Source organism: Crocodylus siamensis, chromosome 5, assembly GCF_052110815.1.
Source record: "Crocodylus siamensis isolate JL-2025a chromosome 5, ASM5211081v1, whole genome shotgun sequence".
In the NCBI taxonomy this organism is placed as follows: Eukaryota; Metazoa; Chordata; order Crocodylia; family Crocodylidae; genus Crocodylus; species Crocodylus siamensis.
In genome coordinates, this window is record NC_143399.1 from 158,771,850 (window position 1) to 158,795,426 (window position 23,577).

The 23,577-nt window shown below is 40.7% G+C and overlaps 1 protein-coding gene across 14 annotated transcripts in view; it reads left to right on the forward strand.

Annotated features, from left to right (window-relative positions):
- CRPPA (CDP-L-ribitol pyrophosphorylase A) overlaps positions 1–23,577 on the forward strand; it is a 239,402-nt gene that overhangs the window by 98,340 nt on the left and 117,485 nt on the right. For all 14 annotated transcript variants that reach the window (XR_016442294.1, XM_090046867.1, XM_090046864.1 and 11 more), the window contains one exon: positions 11,770–11,867. Coding sequence is in view for 13 of the 14 variants with exons in the window: in XM_090046867.1 (XP_089902993.1) it covers positions 11,770–11,867 (98 nt within the window). In the remaining variant the exon portion in view is untranslated. The remainder of the gene's footprint in view (positions 1–11,769; positions 11,868–23,577) is intronic.

Below are 23,577 nucleotides of genomic sequence, written 5' to 3' on the forward strand. Positions count from 1 at the left end.
GTGACGACCAAGTTTCCCAATGCGTCCTGCAAGGGCCCCACATTACCCGGGACCTTCTTTTTACCTCCTATGTATTTAAAAAAGGACTTCTTATTGTCCTTAATCTGGGAAGCTAGTCCCAGTTCCATGTCCACCTTTGTCTTCCTAACTACCCCCCTACATCCCTGAGCAACTGCAGAATAGTCCTCCCTGGAGATGACCCCTTCTTTCCATTGGGTGTAAGCCTCCTTTTTAGCAAGGAGACATTCCCGGATGCTTTTGGTGAACCATGGAGGCTTGTGTGCTCTCCTGCTCCCCTTGATCCTCGTCGGATTACCTTCCTAGGTTAGGTACCATGACATCGTTGATGTTCATGTTGCTGCTGTTCATTGTTTGTATGAAAGCATTTTAAAGCTTTAATTTAATTCCTTAGTTTTAGTCCTCCTGCTTGCTGCATTACACAGGGAAAGATTATGTGTGTAACAGAGTGGTATCCCTGTATAACTGACATGACTGCCATAACCCTGTGACAGTTTATACCATGGTGCTTAATGTAGTTCTGAATATCCTACAACTAGGCACAGTTTGAGGGGCATTTTGTATTTTCTGCTCATTCTAAGAGCAAATCTAGATCACTAGCTGCTGTAGATCAGTGCAGATTTATTGGAACACATTTGAACTCTGCTAGCTGATCAGTTAGCTCATTGTGTGTGTGTGTGTGTATATATATATATATACACTCTTAATGGAAAGCAACAGATGGGAGAGGATGATCTCCTGATTCATACTCCAGGGGTGGGCAAAATGCGGCCCATGGGCTGGATGTGGCCCGCCACGCCATTCTATCCAGCCCACGAGACCCCTTAAAAATTTAGAAAATTAATATTAATCTGTCCTGGGCTGCCTGTCATGTGGCCCTCGATGGCTTGCCAAAACTCAGTAAGCGGCCCTCCACCCAAAATAATTGCCCACCCCTGTTATACTCTATAAACACACACTATCTACTTAGTACATCCTGTTCATAGTCATGGATGCCTGGCAAGGCCCATGTTTCTCTTATGAGAGAGAATGCACAGAGTTGCCCTCTGATCTCCATTACAGTTCCAGTAAGTTAAATTTGACCCTCTATTAGCAAGAGCTCACATGCTTTGCTTATTTTACTAGCTTTGAATAATTAGTTGCTTCAATATCTCTGGATCCACTTAAAACTAATGAAGAAAATTGCCTGTGTCCCTTTAATTTTGTGGTTTGTGTTTTAAATCCCATGTTATCCCCAGCTAAATGAAAGTTAACTAAGAACTCAAATGATACAGTTCCTTCAACTTAAGATAATGCCAACACTTTTGTTTTAACAGTAATGAAATCCTTTTAAGCTAAGTTAAAGGCATATGTTTTATGAAAATCGTTACTCATTGTTTCCAGTTAAGAACTTCTATAAACTTTCTCTGATGCCTGATGAAGGGTGTTTGTGCCCGAAAGCAATTGCAATTAAAGAATTTTTTTTTGCAAAAATCTAGTTGGTTTAATAAAACATATCTCCTGTACCACAAGTCCCGAATACTTTTTCGTCCAGACCAATATGGCTACAACCTGGATACCTTACTCATTGTTTTGGATTGCATTATGGTCTTGGATATACAGATCTAGACTTTATTTTACATAAGACAAAATGTTGAATTTATACTTGTAGCAGTGAAGAGCTTCACTAAGGAACATTTTTGCTTTCACTTCATTTTTTATAAGAACACTGCTTTTAATATCTACTTATTTTTGAGGTGCACTGGCTTTTGTCAGCTCTTCTTTGATTAATAATCTAATTGCAATTTAAATAAAAGAAAAATGATTGTAACAATAAATACCTAGCTATAGAATGGTGTTTGAAAGAAGCCACAATTTGTCATCTGCCTGTAATTAAAAGGCTGGTTCTTAGTCATCTCCATTACAAATGTAATTCTACCTATGCAAGTATAGCTAACGAGTACCAAATGCTTCCAAGAAGCACAACTGGGATTTCAACTGCTGCTTAAATGAGACTTGATAATAGACAAATTCCAGCAAAACTGAACTCTGATGTAGGTAATGAAAACATATATATACATACATTGTTATACCCGCACCAGTAGTACTACATCTAAATAATATAAATAGCCTATGAGTCACTGTTTTCTGAAACTCTTTTCTTAAAACTTGCTTCCTATTTTTATTCCTGTAAGTCTTTCTCTTGCAACTGTGTTATGACAATCACAAAATCCCAGCATCATTCATTTTAAAATAGTAATGTTAATGCTTTTCTTTAGTTCAGCAGGTATTAACTTGCAGAGTATGTAGGCAGAGTTGTACATGCCTATTTTTAATAGTCTATAAGTAAAGAAACCTCATCTTGCAGTCAGGGTGACTCATCTAGAAATGTACTTAAGATCTGGATAATACAAAACATCCTTAAAAAATCTACAGTTGGACTGCTGCCCCTAAGGTAAGTATCTTTGAACTCTAGTTTGAACATGTAAACTTTAAATGTAGCTTTTCAATAGAACTTAGTCTGATGTAAAAAGAGAGAGAGAGGCAAAAAGGAGAACCCTGCCTTTGGAACTACTTCTGCACACTGCCATGTACTTGCTGGTTGGGCATTTTGCCTGTAGACTTAGCTAAGTAGGTACCTGCCCATCTATGTATGTGCATATATACCAGTTTTGCAGGCATATACAAAAGTAGTGGATGACATCCAGTCTTAGTTCATAACATTCAAGAACTAAGTATTATATTTTGTGATGTGGTGAATATAAGTGAAAAATACTGCCAAAAGTACTTTTGCCATTCATTTGTTTATCAGGGGGTATAACATTGGATTGAATATTTGGTGAAGCCTCAGGGTGGAGTATGGCACCCTGTAACCATTGATTGGTTTTTGCTCTGGGGCAGTAGGATGGGCTACAGGTGTGGAGGTATTGCCCATAATAGATAGTACTGACTGGAAGCACACCTTTTTCTTATGTGTTGCCACAAATATTCTATTCTGTATGTGCCAATGACAACAGGGTCAGGGAAATGTTGTACATTGAGTAATTACAGGGAGGTTTGGTTTATTGTCTTATATGAATAAGAAGTGAAGCTTGTTCTGTGAATCTGAAGACATTTTTATAGCAGTTGTTTTCTTGTTTCTTTTGTCTGAACAGACGGGACCCTTGTCAGAGATAGTCGTACCTCAGAAATGTTTTTAGGATAAACTATACCAAATAGCCGCAGCAGCTTATCCGTGTTCTTATCTACACCAGAGGCATTTTATTTAACTCATTTCAGACTTTTGAGTATAAATAGGTTGATGAATGATGTGCATTTGAAGAGAGCAAGAATGGAAATGATAGATTTAGGAGGTCATGATTTGTAAGTATTTTAGAATTTCCTAAATTAAATGGTTCCCTGGGTGTTAGGTATATACTTTAAATTTAAAAGATTGAATAAAATCCTGGAAAGGAAGCCATGAAAGATGTCATTGAATAATCTGCTCTAAGGCGATTTGAGTTACAATAGCTCAGCATGAAGGGGTCAGGTTAAAAATGAAATTTTAGTTTTAACCTAGATTTTTTTTTTGCTTTTATAGATATCTTGCCTTTGTAAATTAAGTTAAACTTGTACTCTACTTAACTTTTCCTTTCTCTTTAATTTTTTGAAGACTTCAAATATTTCACTTTGCAGGCTATAATTTCCATATTTTTTAGCACACTTTACAAGATGTTCTTTCAAGTTAATTTGCTCAAAGCATTACTTTTTAGTCAAAACAGAGATTGCATTTATTTTTATAGGAAACTTTAAAATGTACAAAATCTGTTTGCCTCAAGTTATGTGAACAATAAATGATCTTAAACACCTTACATACAACATTACATAGTGTTTCAGCATGAACTATGAATTTTCTTAATGTTGATATGTCTATGGCAGTAAAACCAGGAAGCCTGCAGCTCAAATTTCTCAGGATTTGAGTAATGCAGACAAAAGCCACTGTTAATGCATGGCCCTCTAATAACATATGTGCAGGGGTTTTAGGGATGGGGAAATTTTAATTCTTGATGTAGATAAATACTGTTGTATAAATTGAGGTATTTTTCTGTAAATTCTTATTTTACTGACAGTTGCTGTTGGAAGAATGTGGAAGTGCAACAGCCATTTCTTTTAAGTAAAAAACACATTTATCTTTATCAAATTCCATCCCTAGAAAATTGAGCACAAGTGAATTATAGTGCTTTATTTGCACTTACAGCAATATTTTTGTTGTGAGTTTCATAATAAAGTTCTGAAATTTCTCTAAGTGAGAAAACCATACCAAAGAGAAAGGATACTACTTAAAAATTGAGGATAATGTAAAATATGCATTTTAATAAGTTTTACTGTGATGGAAAAGACAGCCTCAACGAAGTGCTAACACTAGTACAGAAGACAGTCCCACCCATATAGCAAGTAAGTTTATGGGCTGTTGTGTACAGAATGTCAAAAGATAAAAGCTGATGAGGGGGTTACTTTTATGGCAATTATAAATATGGCTTAAGTCAGAAAATAGCTTTAAGCAGCATCTGAGCTGCCTGATGATATAAAACAAAGGTTTCTGTGTTGGAGAGGGGTTAAAAAAGCCCATAGCAAGTCTTGAGTCCAATCTCAAACTTTATTCAAGCAATCTGTCATTACTGATTAAGGAAGTCAGGGTTTATCCTAATATATTTTGATGATTGGGGTGGGGATAGAGAATGTAGGGAACTTTAGCTGATGTATCCTAATCAATTGTTGTACTCTGAATAAAGGTTAAACACTAAACAGCATTTGGAAGATCAAGTCTGCTATTCCAGTTGCATTTTTTGTTACGTGTAGCTTTATTGGATGATGGCGTGATTAACTGGAGCAACGTGGCAGAACTATGATTGGGATGGGAACAGTGTTGGAGGGATGAGAAAGTGGTCTTTGTTGCTTGGTCTCCCACATGTATGGGAACAAAGGAGAGAGGAGTATTTGCTGCATTATGTAGAGTGTGCTTAGTGGAGAACAGGAGCCATGTTGTTATCAGAATTGTCAGAAATGGAGTAGGAACTGGGTGGGGTTTCTGAGTTTAATGGTGAGCAAATAAAAGCATAGTGTTAGATAGCCATGGTGTTGGAGCCCCGGCAGCACTGCAAGAAGAAGCCTGGTGTCCTGGGATTTTTCCTGTGGTGCTGCTGGGACTCCAGAGACATGAGTCTTGCCGCTGCAGCTTCACTTTCGTCGCGAACAGCTGCGATGTTGTGTCCCGCCGCCTCTCCCCTTCTCCTGGTAAGTTTTCCTTACAACCTTGCTAACCTCATCACCAGAAGCAGATCTCCTACAGCCCAGAACACACTGAATGAATCCAGGCCATGACATGACAAGAAATGCAAAACCTGCCAACACATCTCTACCACCCCATAATTATTACCATCAGCATACCTCATAACAGAACCATCAGCATCTTATAGCTGCACCTCCAGATATGTAATACATCTCATCCAATATGCCAAATGCCCTGATGGAAAATATGTAGGAGAGACCAAACAAAAACTGCGCACCAGAATGAACACACACAGGGCTGGGGATGAGTGTGGGGCAAGGTGTGGGAAGCATGTACTACTATGGCAAATGATCCTACAATTGCAAGACTAGTGCTCTTTGATATACCTGCTTTCAGGGGTTTCTCTCTCTCTCAATCTGTGCGTGTGTGTGTGTGTAGACTCTTCAGCTGAAAGGAGTTCTTAGCTTAATCAAATTTCTTTTCTATTTTTTTGTTGAACATTTGGTTTTAAGAGATTTCATTATGTCATCCATATTTGTATTATCATTAATTATAGTATTCTTCTCTTAGGCTAGGGACAGATGTTACACACAAACTGGTTGAAGTGATCAGAAACTGGTTTAAACTTTTAACAGAGCAGATGTTCAGTGCACATAAACCAGTTTGAAACTGGCTGAAACCAGTTTGAGATAAACCTGGTTGAACGTAGTATCAGACTTAACTGATTCGGGTCAAACCAGTTTATGCAGTTTCTGTTCCAGACCCCTTGCTGGTTTAAGATAAACTAGACTTTCCCAGCATCCCGGCATGCTCTCTGGGCTGGGCAGAGCTGTCTGCTGGAGTAGAGCAAAATTGGCCCTGCCACTCTGTGTCTTAGCCAGAGCACTATCACAGCTCTAGCCGGCTGAGGGACTTCTTCAGTGACTGCCAGGCTTTGTTCCTCCCCCCCGCTGGCTGCTCAAGCAGGGATTCCCCCTCTCCCACAGCAGGGACTGAGTATCTGGCCATGCACCCTGCCCCCCCATACTAGCCAGTGCTGAGAGGTGTCTCTGTGGATCTCCAGTTTCACTGGGAAAAAAGCAGACGGCTAGTGGCTTGCACATGCAAATGCAATCTGCAGACAAGAAAAGCTTTAAACTGACAAGAGATGTTGTCTTTTGAAGGGGTTAATGGACTGAAATTTTGTTCTGACAAACAACCTGCTGGTTGCAATCTGTCAGTCTTCAAGAGGGGACCGAGAAAGGTGTTAGATATGACCTGGTTTGCAGACAGTCTGAACAGGCAGGGAGATGGAGATTGAAAAGCTCATTGCTAACAGATGCAGAGTCTGGCAGTACTTGAGCAGTGAGCAGGGGAAAGCCAGGGACGGTGTAGGCAGGGTGAGGGTTAAACCCACTCCCTAATCAGAGCATACTGCCAGGGCCTGGCCATGCCCCCCCTCAGCTCAGCATTGTAGAAGGGATGGGATGGCTGCTCTAGCGCACCCCAACTTCTAGCCTTAGCCACTGCAGATATCTCCCTGCATTTTTGCATTCCAGAGGGGATGTCTGTATGGTTACAAACTGATTGAGCCTAGCCAGGTTAGACTAACCTGCAAAGATTGAATCAATTCAGGCTTAGGCTTTTTGAATGTCTATCCCTAGCCGTCAGGGACTTTTTTCATAGAATCATAATAGAATCATAGAAGTAGGGTCAGAAGGGACCTTGTAGATCTTCAAGTCCAATCCCCTGCCTGGGCGGGAGAAAAACTGGACTCAAATGAGTCCAGCCAGGTAGGCATCAAGCCTCTTCTTAAAGACCCCCAGGGTAGGAGCCAGCACCACTTCCCTTGGAAGTTGGTTCCAGCTCCTAGCTGCCCTAACTGTGAAATACTTATCTTCTGCTATTTTTATAATATACATTCCTTTTTCTTCTAACTGCTTTGAATATCATTAAAGGCATTCTGTTTTCTTTTATAAATGTAACCTACAAATCTTAACTGTCTTCCTAATTCTTCTCTTTCTGTTTAGAATACCAGGAGGAAAGTGTGCTACTGGCTTTGTAAACTGCAGCCTTTGAGCAGTCCCTTCTGGAGTTGCATTAAATACAACTTTGTTGTTTTTGTGTTTAAAAGAATTATATGCTGTTTCTAAGTTTGTGGTGGCTTTTAGGATTCCACATAATGCTTTATAATGGTTTTGATCCTGCTTTGCTCGCTAAGTTCCTAACGTCTCAAAAACTGACTTCTTAAATTCTTATAGTCTTGGACTGCTCTATTATAGTCATACTCCTTGTTTAGTTACATGTTGAATTTGTGTGGTTGTTGGTCACTAGTTTCAGACTTCCCTTCCTTTCTTCATCAGTTCTTCTCTGATAAGTAGTTTCATAGTTTCGTAGTTTCTAGGGTTGGAAGGGACCTGCGTAGATCATCTAGTCCGACCCCCTGCCATGGCGGGAAAGATTACTAGGGTCAAACAACCCCAGCAAGGTGTTCATCTAACCTCCTCTTAAAGACCCCCAGGGTAGGAGCCAGCACCACTTCTCTTGGAAGTTGGTTCCAGATCCTAGCCGCCCTGACCGTGAAGTAGCGCCTCCTGATATCTAGCCTAAATCTACCCTCTGCCAGCTTGTGACCGTTATTCCTGGTCACTCCTGGCAGTGCTCAGGGGAACAGGGACTTCCCTGGTGCCTGCTGAATCCCCCCTGACTAGTTTGTAACAGGCCACTAGATACCCCCTCAGCCTTCTCTTGTGGAGGCTGAACAGGTTCAGGTCCCATAGCCTGTCCTCGTAGGGCCTGCCCTGCTGCCCCCTGATCATGCGAGTGGCCCTCCTCTGGACCCTCTCCGTGTTGTCCACATCCCTCTTGAAGTGAGACGCCCAGAACTGGACGCAGTACTCCAGCTGCGCCCTGACTCCCTCGTCCGAGTCACTGTTGAAGATGTTGAACAGTGTGGGCCCGAGGACCAAGCCCTGCAGAACCCCACTGCCCACATCCCTCCAGGTTGAAAAGGACCCATCTACCACCACTCTCTGGGTGCAGCCCTCCAGCCAGTTGGCGATCCAATTGACTGTGTGGGTGTCGACATCACAGTCCCCCAGTTTCTTAATGAGAACAGGGTGAGAGACAGTGTCGAAGGCCTTCCAAAAGTCCAGAAAGACTATGTCCACTGCTATCCCTGCATCTAATGATTTGGTGATCTGATCATAGGCCACCAGGTTGGCCATCCAAGATTGATTCTCTTGTAGATACAAGGCCTACTCTTTAGCTCATAAATCTGCAGAAATAAATCATTACGTGGAAGCCAGTTGTCATGCATGTTTGGTTATGTATTTTACTCAGTGAATCTGTGGCCTTATAGGGTGCCTATACATGAGCAGGGAGGCTGCTGCAATGCACTGGACTCAATTAATCGAGTCTGCTGGAGCGTGGCAATTATCACTCTTCAGCAGCTTCCTGCATCTTGTATATTAGATTCCCAATGCTTCAAAATGGTGGCGAGTGTGCTTTATCTAAAGTGCCCTGTCACCATTTTGAAGCGCGGGGGCACCGATGCATGAGACGCTCTGGGTGCTTTAATTAGAGTAACTCTCAGAGCCGTTCTAATTAAAGCCCCCGCCATCCCTCCACTCCCATGTATAAATGCTCATACATTCCCCAAAATTGTAGTATCCTGTGGTTTCCAGCCTCATGAAAGCTAACCCACATTTTTCACTTTCCCTTCCATCTAGTTCTTGTAGTATGTAGCCAAAAGATTTTTCTTGTTTTGTCATTTTCTTCTTGGTAGTCATAGATTCATAGATGTTAGGGTCAGAAGGGACCTCAGTAGGTCATCAGATGACCTCAGCTAGGTGGTTGTCCAGTCTTCTTTTGAAGACCCCCAAGGCAGGGGAGAGCATCACCTCCCTTGGAAGCCCATTCCAGATTCTGGCAACCCTTAATGTAAAGAGTTTTTTCTAATGTCCCACCTAAATCTACTGTCTGTCAATTTGAGGCCATTGTTCCTGGTTACTCCAGGGGGTGCCGTAGTAAATATAGTATCTCCTATTCCCTGCTGCCTTCCCCTGATGAATTTATAGGCAGCTACAAGATCACCTCTCAGCCTTCTCTTGTGAAGGCTGAAGAGATCTAGGTCCTTCAGTCTCTCCTAGTAGGGCCTTGCCTGCAGGCCTCTGACCATATGAGTAGCCTTCTTCTGAACCCTCTCAAGATTCTCTGCATCCCTCTTGAAGTGTGGTGCCCAAAACTGGATGCAGTACTCCAACTGTGGCCTGATCAGTGCAGCATAGAGGGTAAGTATCACCTCCCTGGACCTGTTTGTCATGCATCTGCTAATGCATGATAAAGTGTGGCTAGCTTGTTGATTACTTTGTCACATTGATGACTTGTGTTTATCTTGGAGTCAGCTATGACTCCAAGATCCCTTTCTGCTGCTGTGCTGCTGAGAAGATCAACCTGTAAGTGTGTTGGTGGTTCTTTTTGCCCAGGTGCAGCACTTTGCACTTGTCTTTGTTGAAATGCATCCTATTTTGTTCTGCCCATTTTTCCAACTTATCCAGATCCACCTGAATCTATTCCCTGCCCTCTGGTGTGTTAATTTTGCCCCATAATTGGCTATCGTCTGCAAACTTGGACAAGGTGCTCTTCATACCCTCATCCAAGTCACTGATGAAGACATTGAATAGCACTGGTCCAAGGACTGAGCCTTGTGGGACTCCACTGCCCACATCTTTCCAGGTCGATATCAACCCGCCCACCATCAGTCACTGGGTGCGATCCCTAAGCCAGTTCGCCACCCACCTGACCATGCAGTCATCTACATCTCAGCATGTCAGTTTATTTATGAGAACAGAATGAGGTACCGTATTGAAGGCCTTCTTAAAGCCTAGGTAGATGACATCTACCTTGACTCCTGCATCTAAACATTTTGTGATCTGGTCATAAAAAGAAACAAGGTTAGTCAGGCAGGATCTACTTGCAGTGAATCTGTGCTGATCTCCTTTCAGCATTATTTCCCCTGCTGGGCTCCCACAAATGTGATCCTTTACGATTTTTTCCAGAGTTTTCCTAAGGATAAAAGTGAGACTAACTGGTCTCACTAACTAGTCTAATCTGAAGAAAGCATGTGCATTATTGGCATGGTAAATATGAGAATCTCTGCCTTTCACTTTTTATTTCAGCTGTTCAGTTATTAAATTAACTTTATATCTCTCAAAACATTGCTTGAAAATTATCATGCCGTTTACCATAAACTATAGTAATAATCAGCTTAAATTCTTTTTATTCTGTGTTTGTTACTCTTTACAAAAGTATGTATGAACATATGAGAGAGAGTGAGGTGGAAGTTTATTTGGACAATGTTAAAGACATCTGAATGAATGTATTATGTTTTTAAATATTAAAAAACCTTGCCACATAGTCATTATATAGTTAGTTTGGTAGTCAGTCTTGCTTTTATGAGTATTTACAGCATATCTTTATATTCTCTTTTAAATCCATCCCAACTGATTTATTTCTGTTATCCTTGAAGTGTGGTAGAGGTCTGTTTTCAATATAATTATACTGCACATTTATAAATCTTTTAGCTGCTTGCAGAATGAGCACCCGTAAGACAACACAAATCTTACATTCTATTATTTCAGTGTCCATATTAATTGAACATCTAAGGATAAATGCTTTCATTAAAAACAATATGACTGTCAGGCCAGAATTTAAAAACAAAAAATAAAGAAGAAACTTTTGGAATCTTAAAATTATAGTCAGTCCCAAGAGACGAAATTTATTTTTGAACTACTCTTTTCAAGGAAAGGACTGGGCATTAATTGTACTTAGGCCAATGGATTTAATAATGTTTTACATCTCCAGTTGTGCCCCAGTATCAGATGGATTATGACTGTTGACCCTAATTTTGCAACTTATTCTATGCTGGGGTAGAACCTGTGGCTAGAGCTCCATTAATTTCAAAACAGCTTTACATATGCAAAGGCAACACATGGAACTTATTGTAGAAAACAGACTTTAATTTAACCAGCTATATTCTTAGTTCTGCCCAAATGTCACTTGTTTTGGGGCTTTTTTTAAATTGATACAGTTGAATAAATTTTCCATAATTTTTAAAAATGCATTTAGTGTGCAGTTAAGTCCATGTGAAATCAGTATTCCATGAAATTCTTCTCTTGGTATTTAATAAATAGGTAAGTATTGTGGATCTGATCCATCACACATGGAAGTCAATTAGGAATCTTTTAATTTACACCAGTAGCCTTTAGAATAGGCTTCATGCGAGCTTTTTACTTCTGTCAGAATGTAAGAAATAGAGCAGAATTTTTCTTTTGATTTTCTGATTTATATCAATTGTGCTGAGCTGCCTTGCAATGAATCCTCTTAAAAGTAGATTTCCAGCTGGTGGAGAGGCTTTATTGCAGATAGGAATGAAGAATTTTAACATAAAGTTTACCAGATCAGTAATTTTCTTTCATGTATTTTATATGAAATATTCAGTTCTTTTTTTCTCTTGATCACAGATAACCTATCACAACAAGTTTGTATTATTACTGATATGAAAGAAGATGCTGTGCAAGTAGGTTTTCTCCTTCATGAAACTCTGAAAAGCCATATCCAAGTAAGTATTACTATGTCATATATTAGTAAATTATGTTATTAATACCCTGTTTCAGGTTACCACCAGTTCTTAAGGAAATGGACCAAACTTCACTACTATGTTAAAAACACAATAGTTTAGGCATTATATATTACTCTACTCACCGAGTAGATTTACAGGGCTTGAATAGAGATGGAGAAGATATAATCTTGCTTGTAGTGTGGAGAAAGATTTTGTGATTGCTGTGATACACCTGACTAATCAGTCTGTTGAGGGGAAAAGAGGTATGTTATACCACTGGTTAACACATACAGTTGCATCACTGTAAAACACTAGTGTATCACACCAATGAGAGTTTATCACTGCATCTCATAGCCAAAGAATTCACCGTTTCATTTCACTTTTTGATGACTGGTAATTTGGTAAACCTTAATTCGTAACTTACTTTTGAATTCAGTGATGATAAAACCAAAAGATTTAATTAAGACTGCCATCAAAATTGAATATAATGTACTGAGTTGAACTTCGCAGTGAATCTGTAAACACCATAGCAAGTTTTTAGCTTTCCTTGCAAAAAACGTAATGGTAGAGTTGGTCAGATATTTAGATCCATGGTACAAATTGAAAAGCCATAAATAAAATTACAAAAAATCCTAATAGCAAAGGTACAAAAATGAAATAACCAAGATAAAATGAATATACAATTTGTTTCCAGGCTTCTATAACAAAAACATAAATGATTGAGTTACTCAGATATTTGAACCTGAAATGCAGTTGGATAAATTGTAAAATTTTAACAAGCAATCCAGTAAGGCTACAAAAATGAAAGAATTTGCAGAATAAAAGATTGACAAATTGACTTCAGTCAGCATCCAGAAAACTGTGGAGGTGCCCAAATTCATTGGATGCCTTCACTTTATCTTTAGAAGTTCTTTGGGTACCTCGACAGCTACATAAGCTCAGAAGCAATTTAGACCAGTCACCTAGGCAGGAGCGAAGTATTTAAATCCTGTTGTGATCCAGACAAGAAATTTTAGAAACCACCCTGGTCAAGAGTTCCTGTTAACTATCTGTAGATAGGGCTGTGTGAAATTTCACCGGCTGTTTCATTTTGATGCTGTTTCGATTCGTTTTGAACTTGAAACAGCAAAATCTAAATGAAACAAAGGGCTTCAAAACAGCCTCGAAATGAAACAATGGCATTCAAAATGTTTTGAAGGTTTCAAAACCTTTCGAGTTTTGAAGCCAAAGCTGGGCTTGCCTGCAGAGAAACAGAAAGTAAGGAGAGGGAGGGGGAAGAGAGGGGAAGGACTGCTCTGATATTGGCGGTGACTGACTGCCTGAGATGCTGTTGGTGTTGCTACCTAAGTTATTACCTGTTGTCATTTAAAGTGGTGGACTGAGCTGAGGCTGTAAGGAAGGAGGAAGCCTTACTGCAGCACACTACTGTGTCATGTAGAGGCCCCAGTGCCAGTGTGGGTATGCCTTAACACATGCACACAGTCACACATCACAAGTTGTATTTGTCAGCAGCTTGAGGTGCAGTGTCCCAGAAACCCCTGTACCTATCTCCTTGAAATTTGGCAGGTGTCATGGCCTCAGCAGGGGACACCATCCCTGCTGTTTTCATCCAAATCTACCAAAAAATGACAGTTACAGGCAGTTTCATGCTTCCATATTATAACCTATGGGCGAAACATCAAAACAGTGGCAAAACAGAGAAACATTTTTGATGAAATGAAATGGAACGATGCTTTCGAAATGAAACAAAACTCTAAATGAAACACTGTCCTATTGAAAAGGAAGTCGAAAGAAAATGGTACTGTTTTGCTCAGCCCTAGCTATAGGCACCCCTCTGTGGAGTGACTAGGTAATCTAGGTCACCCTTAAAAGGCAGAAAGTTCTTTCCATTCACAGAAGCCTGGGCACCAGACTTTTGTTCAAGATCGTTCAAAATGAGTCAAAGGGACTAACATAGTGCTGTGATGCCTCAGTAGTGGCACCTTAACAATCAGTTAGTATTTAGTCCACACTCTTAAGGGTTTTCAGATTTTTTTTTTTTTTTTTTTTACATCCTGCTTCATAATTATAGTCATATTAAGGGTCAGCTAGCATGTTTCCTTTCTTCTGCATACATAGTTTGAGGAATCCTTGGTTACATTCTTGCCTGATTACATTTTCAGGTTGCACAATTAATTTATCTGTCAAGAGCAGAGTTTGTGCAGACTCCAAAGGCCAATAGTAGGGGGTAAAAAAGAACTATTGTAGCAGTGAACTGAAGAAAATGCAAACAAAAACTTTTCTAATCAGAGAGGAATTCCAAGGCCAAGAGTTATTTCATTATATGCAAACTATTATTCCCACAGTAATTTTCCCACCAAATTTTATGACAACTAGTAAATGAATGTTGTCATTGAAAGGCACTTTTTACTATGCACTGATTCCATTCCTGTAAAAGAAAGACAGTAAACAACCTTTCCTATTCCTTACAAATATTACTTCACCCATTTCCTCTGGATGCAAGTAAGCTTTTTCTGACTAAGAATTGTGCAGCACTTGGTTCTTAGTGTTGGGCCCCTTGTATCTAAAAATCATATAAATCACTGGAAATTATAATGAACTGGGCTAAACTGTACACAGGTGTTGTGCTTGATTAAATGTTCAGGTTTCACTAAATCCTGAACAAATTCATATCTCTTGGCAGGTAGGCAGGTTCACTAATAAGTCTACCAGAGGTAAAGAGCTGTGAATTAATCACTGTGCTACCCAGTCCTCTGGAGTGGTATTAATTGTGTTTATATTGAATACAGTTTAATATTTAACTAGTTTTTATAGAAGCCTATTGCATTAGCATTAATGGTTCATCTTATAAAAATTAAAATAGAACAAACTCAAAACTGTAACAAAGGTGGCAAGTAAAATATATATTTAAAATAAAATACATTTATATATATATAATTCACTCTCTACAAATCAAAACTGTCCGTTTATAATAATTCTTGTAGCTGAAACCAAATGCTCCTAAATTCACATTTGATTGATGAGCATACCTTATCCAGTTACATAGAACATATTCTCAGATTCTTTACTTATCAAGTGTAATTCCTGGCTGCTCTTTACTTACTACATGTTATCTCTGTTTAACTGACTTTTTCATATACATCAGCATATGTCTGTCACAAGTTTTTGATTTTATTTCAAAATACCTGACAGTGTAATTAACTCAGCTGTGGTTGGTTACTTTATTACTCTAGATTAATAGTGTATTTGCAGCACAGTTAAATCTGAAAACCCAAATACTTAGTGTAGCAGGGCCAGTGTCGAGTTGTACTGTAGCGCTCTCTTATGATTACATGACTCCTGCCTCCTCCAGTCCCTTGGGCTCTTCTTTCTTACTCACCTGCTGCACACTGATGTTGTTTAACTACCCCCCCACAAAAGTTAAGAGGCTGCCCAAGTTCCAGAGGGAGTCCAGTCCACTGCCAAACCACTCTCAATACGCTGTGGCCCTCTTTTGGCTCTGTTGGTGTATTCGGGCACCTGGTGCTTTAAAGCTTTATTTGCGGCCTCTGACCACCCCTACAGCCTTGCCCATGGCTCGCAAATATTACCAATTATGTCAGCTTTTTTGGGACTTCAGCCTTCCCAGCCTCGGCCCCTTTTCTCTAAGTGGGTGCCCCTAGCCCAAGACCCACTGTCTGGGACCTCAGCGTTTGGGCTCCAGCCTTGGTTCTGCCCCTCTCAGACTCTGGCCCTAGCCCTCCCAGCTTCAGGCCACCACTGTATTGCCGTGGCTGGTTCCAGCTTTTGCCCTCTTGGTTTCCACCTGCTAGACTTGTGGCCAGCCTTAGCAGGGCTCAAATACTGTAGTGTCCTCAGGCACTCGAATGACTCATGCCCCTGCCCTTGGCAGGGTTCAGCTGCATGCCTCCCAGGCACCCTATGGCTTAACCCTCAGTGTGCTCTCAGGCGTCTCACTGTGGCCTCCTTGTCTCTTCTTTTAGCCACACCTGGTCCACTGATTTAACTATAACATAAAGGCAAGCTATTACTTTAACCAAAACTTTCCCTTATTCTGGGTAAACAAACATCAGATCAGCCCTCACCCCTGGGTCAGCACAACTGCCTTCAGCTCCTGTAAAGGCTTCTCAGGTGGCCGCTGTCTCCAGAGAACTCAGGTTTCTGCCAGGCACCCCTGCCTCCAACGTGTTAAACTCATCTGTCCAGGGGCATTTCCTTATCTGAATCAGGTGAGTCAATTGCTTGCACAGGTATTCACCATTAGGGCTGATGGGCAGCTTGGTTGTTCTTGCTGCAGCTTAGGTCAGCTGCTTATCTGTCCAGACAGCAGGCTGGCCTTCCTCATTCCTAGTAATGGGAGTCTCTGGCTCCCTGTTACACTTGAATTCCTGCTTCTTGTCTGGCAAGTGACTAGAAACATCCTGAACGTAGTTTCCAGAAGAGACTTCTGCATTTAATCCAATCTATGTATACCACAAAGAAATTCAGTAATTCCTACATCAAGCTCAATAAGTACTGAGTACTTATTTGGAGTATGGCATCCAGTTCTGGGCACTGCATTTCAGGAGGGATGTGGACAGCATCGAGAGGGTCCAGAGGAGGGCCACTTGCTTGATCAGGGGCGGCAAGGCAGGCCCTACGAGAGGAGGCTATGGGACCTGAACCTGTTCAGCCTCCACAAGAGAAGTCTGAGAGGAGATCTGGTGGCTGTCTACAAGCTGGCCAAGGGGGACCAGCGGGCTATGGGAGAGTCCCTGTTCCCCCAAGCACTACCGGGAGTAAGGAGGAATAACAGCCATAAGTTGATGGAGAGTAGATTCAGGCTAGACATCAGGAGGCACTACTTCACAAGAAAAGGACGTGGGGCTAGGATCTGGAACCAACTTCCAAGGGAAGTGTTGCTTGCCCCTACCCTGGGGGTCTTCAAAAGGAGGCTGGATAATCACCTAGCCTGGTTCATTTGACCGCAGCATTCTTTCCTGCCCGTGGCAGGGGGTCGGACTTGATGATCTGCTCAGGTGCCTTCCGACCCTACCAACTATGAAACTATAATTTGTTGTTGAACTAGAACCTATATTTTAGAGACATCTAGACCTTGTTATGTCTTTGTCTGCTAGTTTGAAATGCTCTTTATCAGATAACTTGTGTTAGTATTTAGATTCAGATTGCCACTTTTTAGCCTTTCCAAAAAGCTAAATAAATTGAGCCCATTAAATCTTATTTCAAGGTATTCTTTCTAGTCATTAGACAATTCATGTGGTATTTCTTTGAACCATCTCAAATTGATCCTTATCAGAAAGGTGTAGACACTGGAATTGGACATAGTATTCTGATAGAGATTTCACTGATTCTGTACATAGAAGTAACATATTGTATTTAGTCAATTAAAAGAGTATTTTTTCCCCATATAACATGGATGGGGGAGGGAAGCCTCTCATCTTAGAATCTCTGCAGTCAGTAAGACAACTTTCGAGCAATAACATGACAATTAGTAGGATGGTTCTTGGCAGTCTCAAGAGATTTAGCTATAAGAACTAGCAAGCATTTCAACCATCATTTCCACATATGTTCTATAAACCAATCTACTCACTTCTTGAACATTAGAGAGTTAGTTTATTTCCCGTTTCCTGTCTGCTGTTCAAGAAGTGAGTAGATTGGTTTATAATTGGGAAGATGGTTTATAAAAGATATGTGGAAATAATGGCTGAAAAGGCTGCTAGTTTGGATAGCTAAATCTCTTGAGACTGCCAAGAACCAGCCTACTAATTGTCATGTTATTGCTTAAAAGTTGTCTCTGCCACTTTAAACCAGAATTAAAGAAAGATTGAAATTCTGCCATATTCTTTTACAGTGTGTCTTGGTTTCATATATTTTGAATGTTCAGTATTTCTTCAGAAGTATAGAGAGTATTGTGCAAGAACCGTGGGATGAAATAGAATGGAAGCAGTGATAAAAATCTGAGTTGCAGATTGTAAAATAGCATGCTAGGCATACTAGATGCTGCGACTGTTCGAAAAGGTCTAGAAAGGTAGATTTGGGATGGTGGATTGTATGAGAAATACAAAGTTTAACATGCCTGTTGCAGTCATTCCCAGTGCCACAGCATTCTGGAACAACACATTGTCTTCTCTAGAACACTCGTGGAGTGTTCAGATGGTCATTCCCACATATTTTAAAGTGCTATATTTTATCAAATACACTGACAAGAATTCAGTATTAAAATATATGTATATATGTTATATGTGTGTATATATTTGTGTGTGTGTGTGTTTATATATATATGAATATATAACAATTTAATTTCTTTTGGGTTTGCTATAATAGTCATTTACTCTTTCTTTAAGGAAAATATTGGATGATAACTAGATTGCTTGTTTAAAATGATCTACTTTGTAAATTACTTGCAGAATGGATGTTCCAGTTGGTAGATTTATTCAACTTTTTTAGCAGAATGAAAACAAATGACACCATAAAACAACACTGTAGAGTCATTTTATAAGCACATTTATGTCATTTGCTTATTTAGGATTTTCATGTTTAAATTGCCAAATAATTACCCTTATGTTGCAATATATTAGATACGCCTTTTTCTTCTGAGTGTGCAATTGAAATTCCATGATGTAGTTTGCATTATGATATAAGGGGAATGCATAAAGACTTAGTAGGGCAGTCCTAACAAGGCATTGGGGACCAAATATTTACCTCGTCTAAACTGGATTTCTCTGAGCTGTGTTTATTTGTACTAGCTGAGGATCTGGCCCACAATATAAACTAAAGACTAAGACATGTAAGGTGCTGAGAACCCTTGTTGTGATGCAGCAGAGCAGTTCAGTATGTGGCCAACTTCAAGTACATGAGTAATTCCACTGAAATCACATATTTAATCATTTTGCTAAAATAGGGTTAAAGCTCTGTATTTCACATGAAGGCTCGGCTTATGGAAGGCAATGAGATTTTTGCATTTTTAAGGGACCCCAGAATAAGCTTTAAGTGTAAGCTTAATTTACACAAAGACAAATGCGTGTTGTAGGCTCAGGACACACATTACACTTGTATCCTCTTAGGGTGCTACAAAAGGCTAATTTGCACATGTTCAGAGTATCTGTAACTCCACAAAGATAGTAGAAACAGGAACGTCTTTGTAGTACCACATGTAATGGGTAGACAGCTGTAGTGTTACGCTTGGGCAGATTTAGAATTTTGAAAAGGGGGTGCAAAATGGTGAGGTGCATCATCACATGTAACACAATACACATTCTTCACCAGTTAAAAATAAATTGGAAGCTTTAATAATATGCTAGGGACCTATGGCTGTATTATTCAGTTTAAGATTAAATAAAAAACACACAACTTTATTGGAATGAGTTCAAAAACAATTTGCGGGACTGTGAAATAGGAGTTTCATTTTCAGGAGCAGTTAACACAAACAGAAATACAGAAAAAAGAATAACTTGATTGGTAGAACATCAAAACCATTGAAAAAGAGGATCATTAATACCCATGGAATGAAGAATTTAGAAGGCATCAGGTACATTATAATTAGGGGCCTACTATTAGCAAGCGGGAACCATTTTTGTGGCTTACTTGCGACACAAAGGGCTGATTTTTCTTGGGCATTTACTGGCAGTTCTGCCCTTCTCTAGATGGGTGGAGAGGCCCTGCCATCACTGCAGATTGGTGGAGGGGCCCCACCTTTGCCACAGACAGTCAGTAAGTCTCAAGCATGTGAGCATGGGTTCAGGGATTGTTGCATTGTCTAAATATCATATTAAAGATTCAGAGATTCTAAACAGCATTTTATATGAAAAATACACTAGTTTGTTAGTTAGTTGGCTATTTTGGGGTTCATTTTGTGGGAAATCATGGCCAATGGAATATTTTTCAGCAATTGTGGATACCTCCAATTTTTGCAGTTTCCACAAAACTATGTATTAAGTAGGTCTCTAATTATAATCATCAGTGAATCAATTGGCTCCCTCAGCACTGCTTGACTAGTTGGTTTTAAACTTTGGGTGGAACAAGAATCAAAGTGGGGTGCCAAGTATACCAGTGACCCCCGCACTGGATCTGTCTCTGGTACCACTGACTCCTCTTCATTTCTCAGCATTCTGTAGGGCTCCACTCTCTTGTCCTCCCTGCCTCCCTTCCAAGTGGGAGGGAGGGAGAGCCAGCAGGGACAGTTGAAACGGTTGAGGAAAACACTTTGTACCACTGCAAATGAACTTAATAGCTTGGCTATCAGCTCATGTCTCTACCATTTATAGAATATGGCCCCCTCTACATGTGCAGGTAAATGTGTAATGGGATCTTATGTGCAATCAACCCAGTTGCACCTCCTGTCATGCCATATGTGTATGGCAAGAAGTTTGATTGCAGGATCTCGTATTAGATCTCATCACACCTTATCATTGGCCTGATCCCAGGCTCCCCCTGACCAGCAAGAAGAAAGCTCCTGTGGTTGGGAGCCTCTCAGTGGAGGGATGCATAAGACCCCTGGAATCTGGGGACTGTGGCTGCCGTGATCCTTAGGGCTCAGGGGTTTTGTGTACCCCCAAGCCCTAGGGATCGTGGCTGCCTTGCTTCCTAGGGCTCAGTGGTGTTATGCACCTCTGAGCCCTAGAGATTATGGCAGCCATGATCTCCAGGGCCTGAGGGATTCACAAACCCCTGAGCCCTGGGGATCAGCAGCTGCCTTGGTCCAGAGTTTTCAGGGGTTTCATACTGGGTGTGGTACGCCCTTGTGCCTGGGACCACTGTCAGCTGATGAGGCTCCTGGCCTCAGGGGAGACCTTGCTACATGTGCAAATTATAGCTCGATAGCAACAGCTATAAAATTAGTACACATTTTTAAGGCCTAATGTTATAGCTGGCTGAAGCTTTTTATTGTGTGATAGTTACTTTGCACATAGAGCTTGTTTTAAGGTAATTACGCAATTAACCTGTTAATTGTGCCATATCTCTAACATGTAGAGGGGGCCTATGAGACTAGGCTTGCCTGGACAGAACATGCCCTGATTTGCTAGATAATAAAAGCAAGTAAAATCAAGTCTTAATATACTTATTCACACAAAACAGTGTGTTGGTACACAAAGTTGATTAAAATGCATAAAAAATATAGAGATCACTAAAATTTTGAGGCAAATAGTGTTACTTTTATTTTGAAATTCCCACCATACCCATTCTGTATTTAGGACAATATTGTGGCTTATGTGTATAAATCCTAAGAGGTGTTGGGCTTCTGCGATTCTTGGAAAACTCAAGCGAAAGGTGAAATATTCTTGAAATTTTGTATGTCCAGACTCCTTAGTTGACTTTGCAAATCTAGTCTTCTTAAAGAGAAGTAAGTATGTTAAATATTCACAGGAAAAAATGAGCATATATTTTAAGGAGACAGTATACAATTCTTTTTTAAAAGGTGGTCTTCAAGATTTTATTAGACTTCTGCATGGAAATGACGTTTTGGAGAGGACAGCAGAGAATTATCTGTATTTTTTGTATTGATGCACAGTAGTGTATTCCGACCTGAAATAAACAATAAGATTATCAGAATAATTTCCAAAGAAAATAAAATCATCATGGATGGTTTTTTTCCTGATGGTCTTTTATTTACTCCAAATAACATTTAATGTAAGTGAACATTTCCCACCCCCCTGATACATGACTTGTAGCCCCCAACCATTTTCATTGCACTCCACTGGAGTCTGTCCAATTTGGTCACATCCCATCTGCAATGGTAGGCCCAAAGCTAAACACTGGGCTCCAGATGTGACCTCACCAGTGCTAAATAGAGGGGAATAATCACTTCCCTTGATCTGTTGGAAGTGCTCTTAGCAATGCAGCTCAGTATGCTGATAGCCTTCCTTGCAACAAAGGCACACTGTTGGCTCATATTTAACTTGTCCACTGTAACCCCCACATCCTTTTCTGCAGAGCTGTTGCTTAGCCAGGGTGTCCTAAATCTGTACCAGTGCATGGGACTATTCTGTTCTAAGTGCAAGACTTCCACTTCTTCTTATTGAACTTCCTGAGATTTCTTTAAGTTCAATCCTTTTATTTGTCTAGGTCTCTGAATTCTAGCCCTACCCTCCAGTGTATCTACTACTCTCCCATGCTTTGATGTCATCCACAAAATTGCTGAAGGTGTCTTTCTTCCCATCTTCCACTGAGCTGATGAAGACATTGAACAAAAATGGCCTCAGGACTGACCCCTGGGGCACTCCACTGGATACTGTCTGCCAACTAGACATCAAGCCATTGATTACTACTCATTGAGCCCTATGATCTAGCCAGTTTTCTCCCTACCTTATAGTCCATTCATCCAAACCCTACTTCCTTAGTTTGCTTGCAAGAATGTCATGAGAGAGCATATAAAAAGCTTTGCTAAGTTCAAGGTATATCATGTCCACTGCTCCCCGCCATACAGACAGCCTGTCATTTCTTCATAGAGCAAAATCAAGTTGATCCTTCCAAACTCAGAGATGCCTGACCTGACCTCTTCCACCAATGGAAAGTGTCACAATCTTCTAGCTTCCACCTTCTGACATGTCCTCTTCCTTCTCCATTGCAGCCTGAGGCAGTCCTTTCTCTGCAGTCCTTGAGGTCTCCTCCAGCATTGAATTGATGAAGTCCCTATGGTGGAGGATGCTTCAGAGCCTTGCTGCTTCATCCTGTAGCTCTCATGCTTGCTCCTTGAGGGTTACCACTACCATATGTTTTACGTAATGTAAATATAACTTTTCTGTTAGTCCCTACTCTGCTGTCAGGCCCGTTAGAAGGGTTGGGTTCAAATTTAGGTGTTTAATTCCAACCATAGTAAAAAAAATGTTCAGTAGGATGTTTGTAGTAGAAAAAAAAATTATGACTGCAACAGCGGGTTTACATTGTGCTACTTTCGTGGGGTCCTGTAATCGCTCCCACACACTGCTCCCCCCAGCTGCACCCTGTACCATGCTCCCCCCCAATGCCTCCTCACCCCAAGCCTTACCCTTATGACCCTGCTCCCCCTGTCATAGCATAGATTGACAAAGAATACCTGCAACCTAGCAATATCATAGGCGGCTGACAGGACTTAGCAGCAGTGATACATGCCTAGTTGGGGAGAAGTCTATAGCCCTCAAGAGAAGGGTCCTGGCAGTGAGCTGTGCTCCCACTCACTCACTGTGTTGTACTGCTGTGCTCTGTCTGTCCTTCAGCACAAGGCTTCAATCAGGTCTGCTGCTTAGAGGTTTTTACAGATGATTCAACTTTTTTGTAATAGGCTCTATAGCAGGGCCAGGCAGTTATTTCAGGTGGAGAGCCAATTACTGAGTTTTGGCAAGCCTTTGAGGGCCACATTGGGTAGCCCTGCCCCTTGACAGGTGCCCTGCCCCCTAGTTGCCATCTTGTGATTGGAAGTCCTGCCCCCTAACCCCTGACTTTTGCCACCAGAAGTCCCTCCCCTTGCCCCTAGAAGTACTCCTTTCAGCAAGGAGTTTTGCCATCTCAGAAGCAGAAAAATACCAACTTATATTCTAAAAAGCAAACATCTAAAACATTCACTAATTTGATTTCAAAAATATTTTTGTCCTTGCTTAGATGCATTTGTATGGCGCACATAGAGGTGATTGTATATAATAACTTAAAATGAAGTCTTGCTCTTGTATATTGTGGGGGACTGTGGGTCTGGGGGAGGGTGTGGATATCTGTGGGGGTGGAATAAGTTGGGGGCATG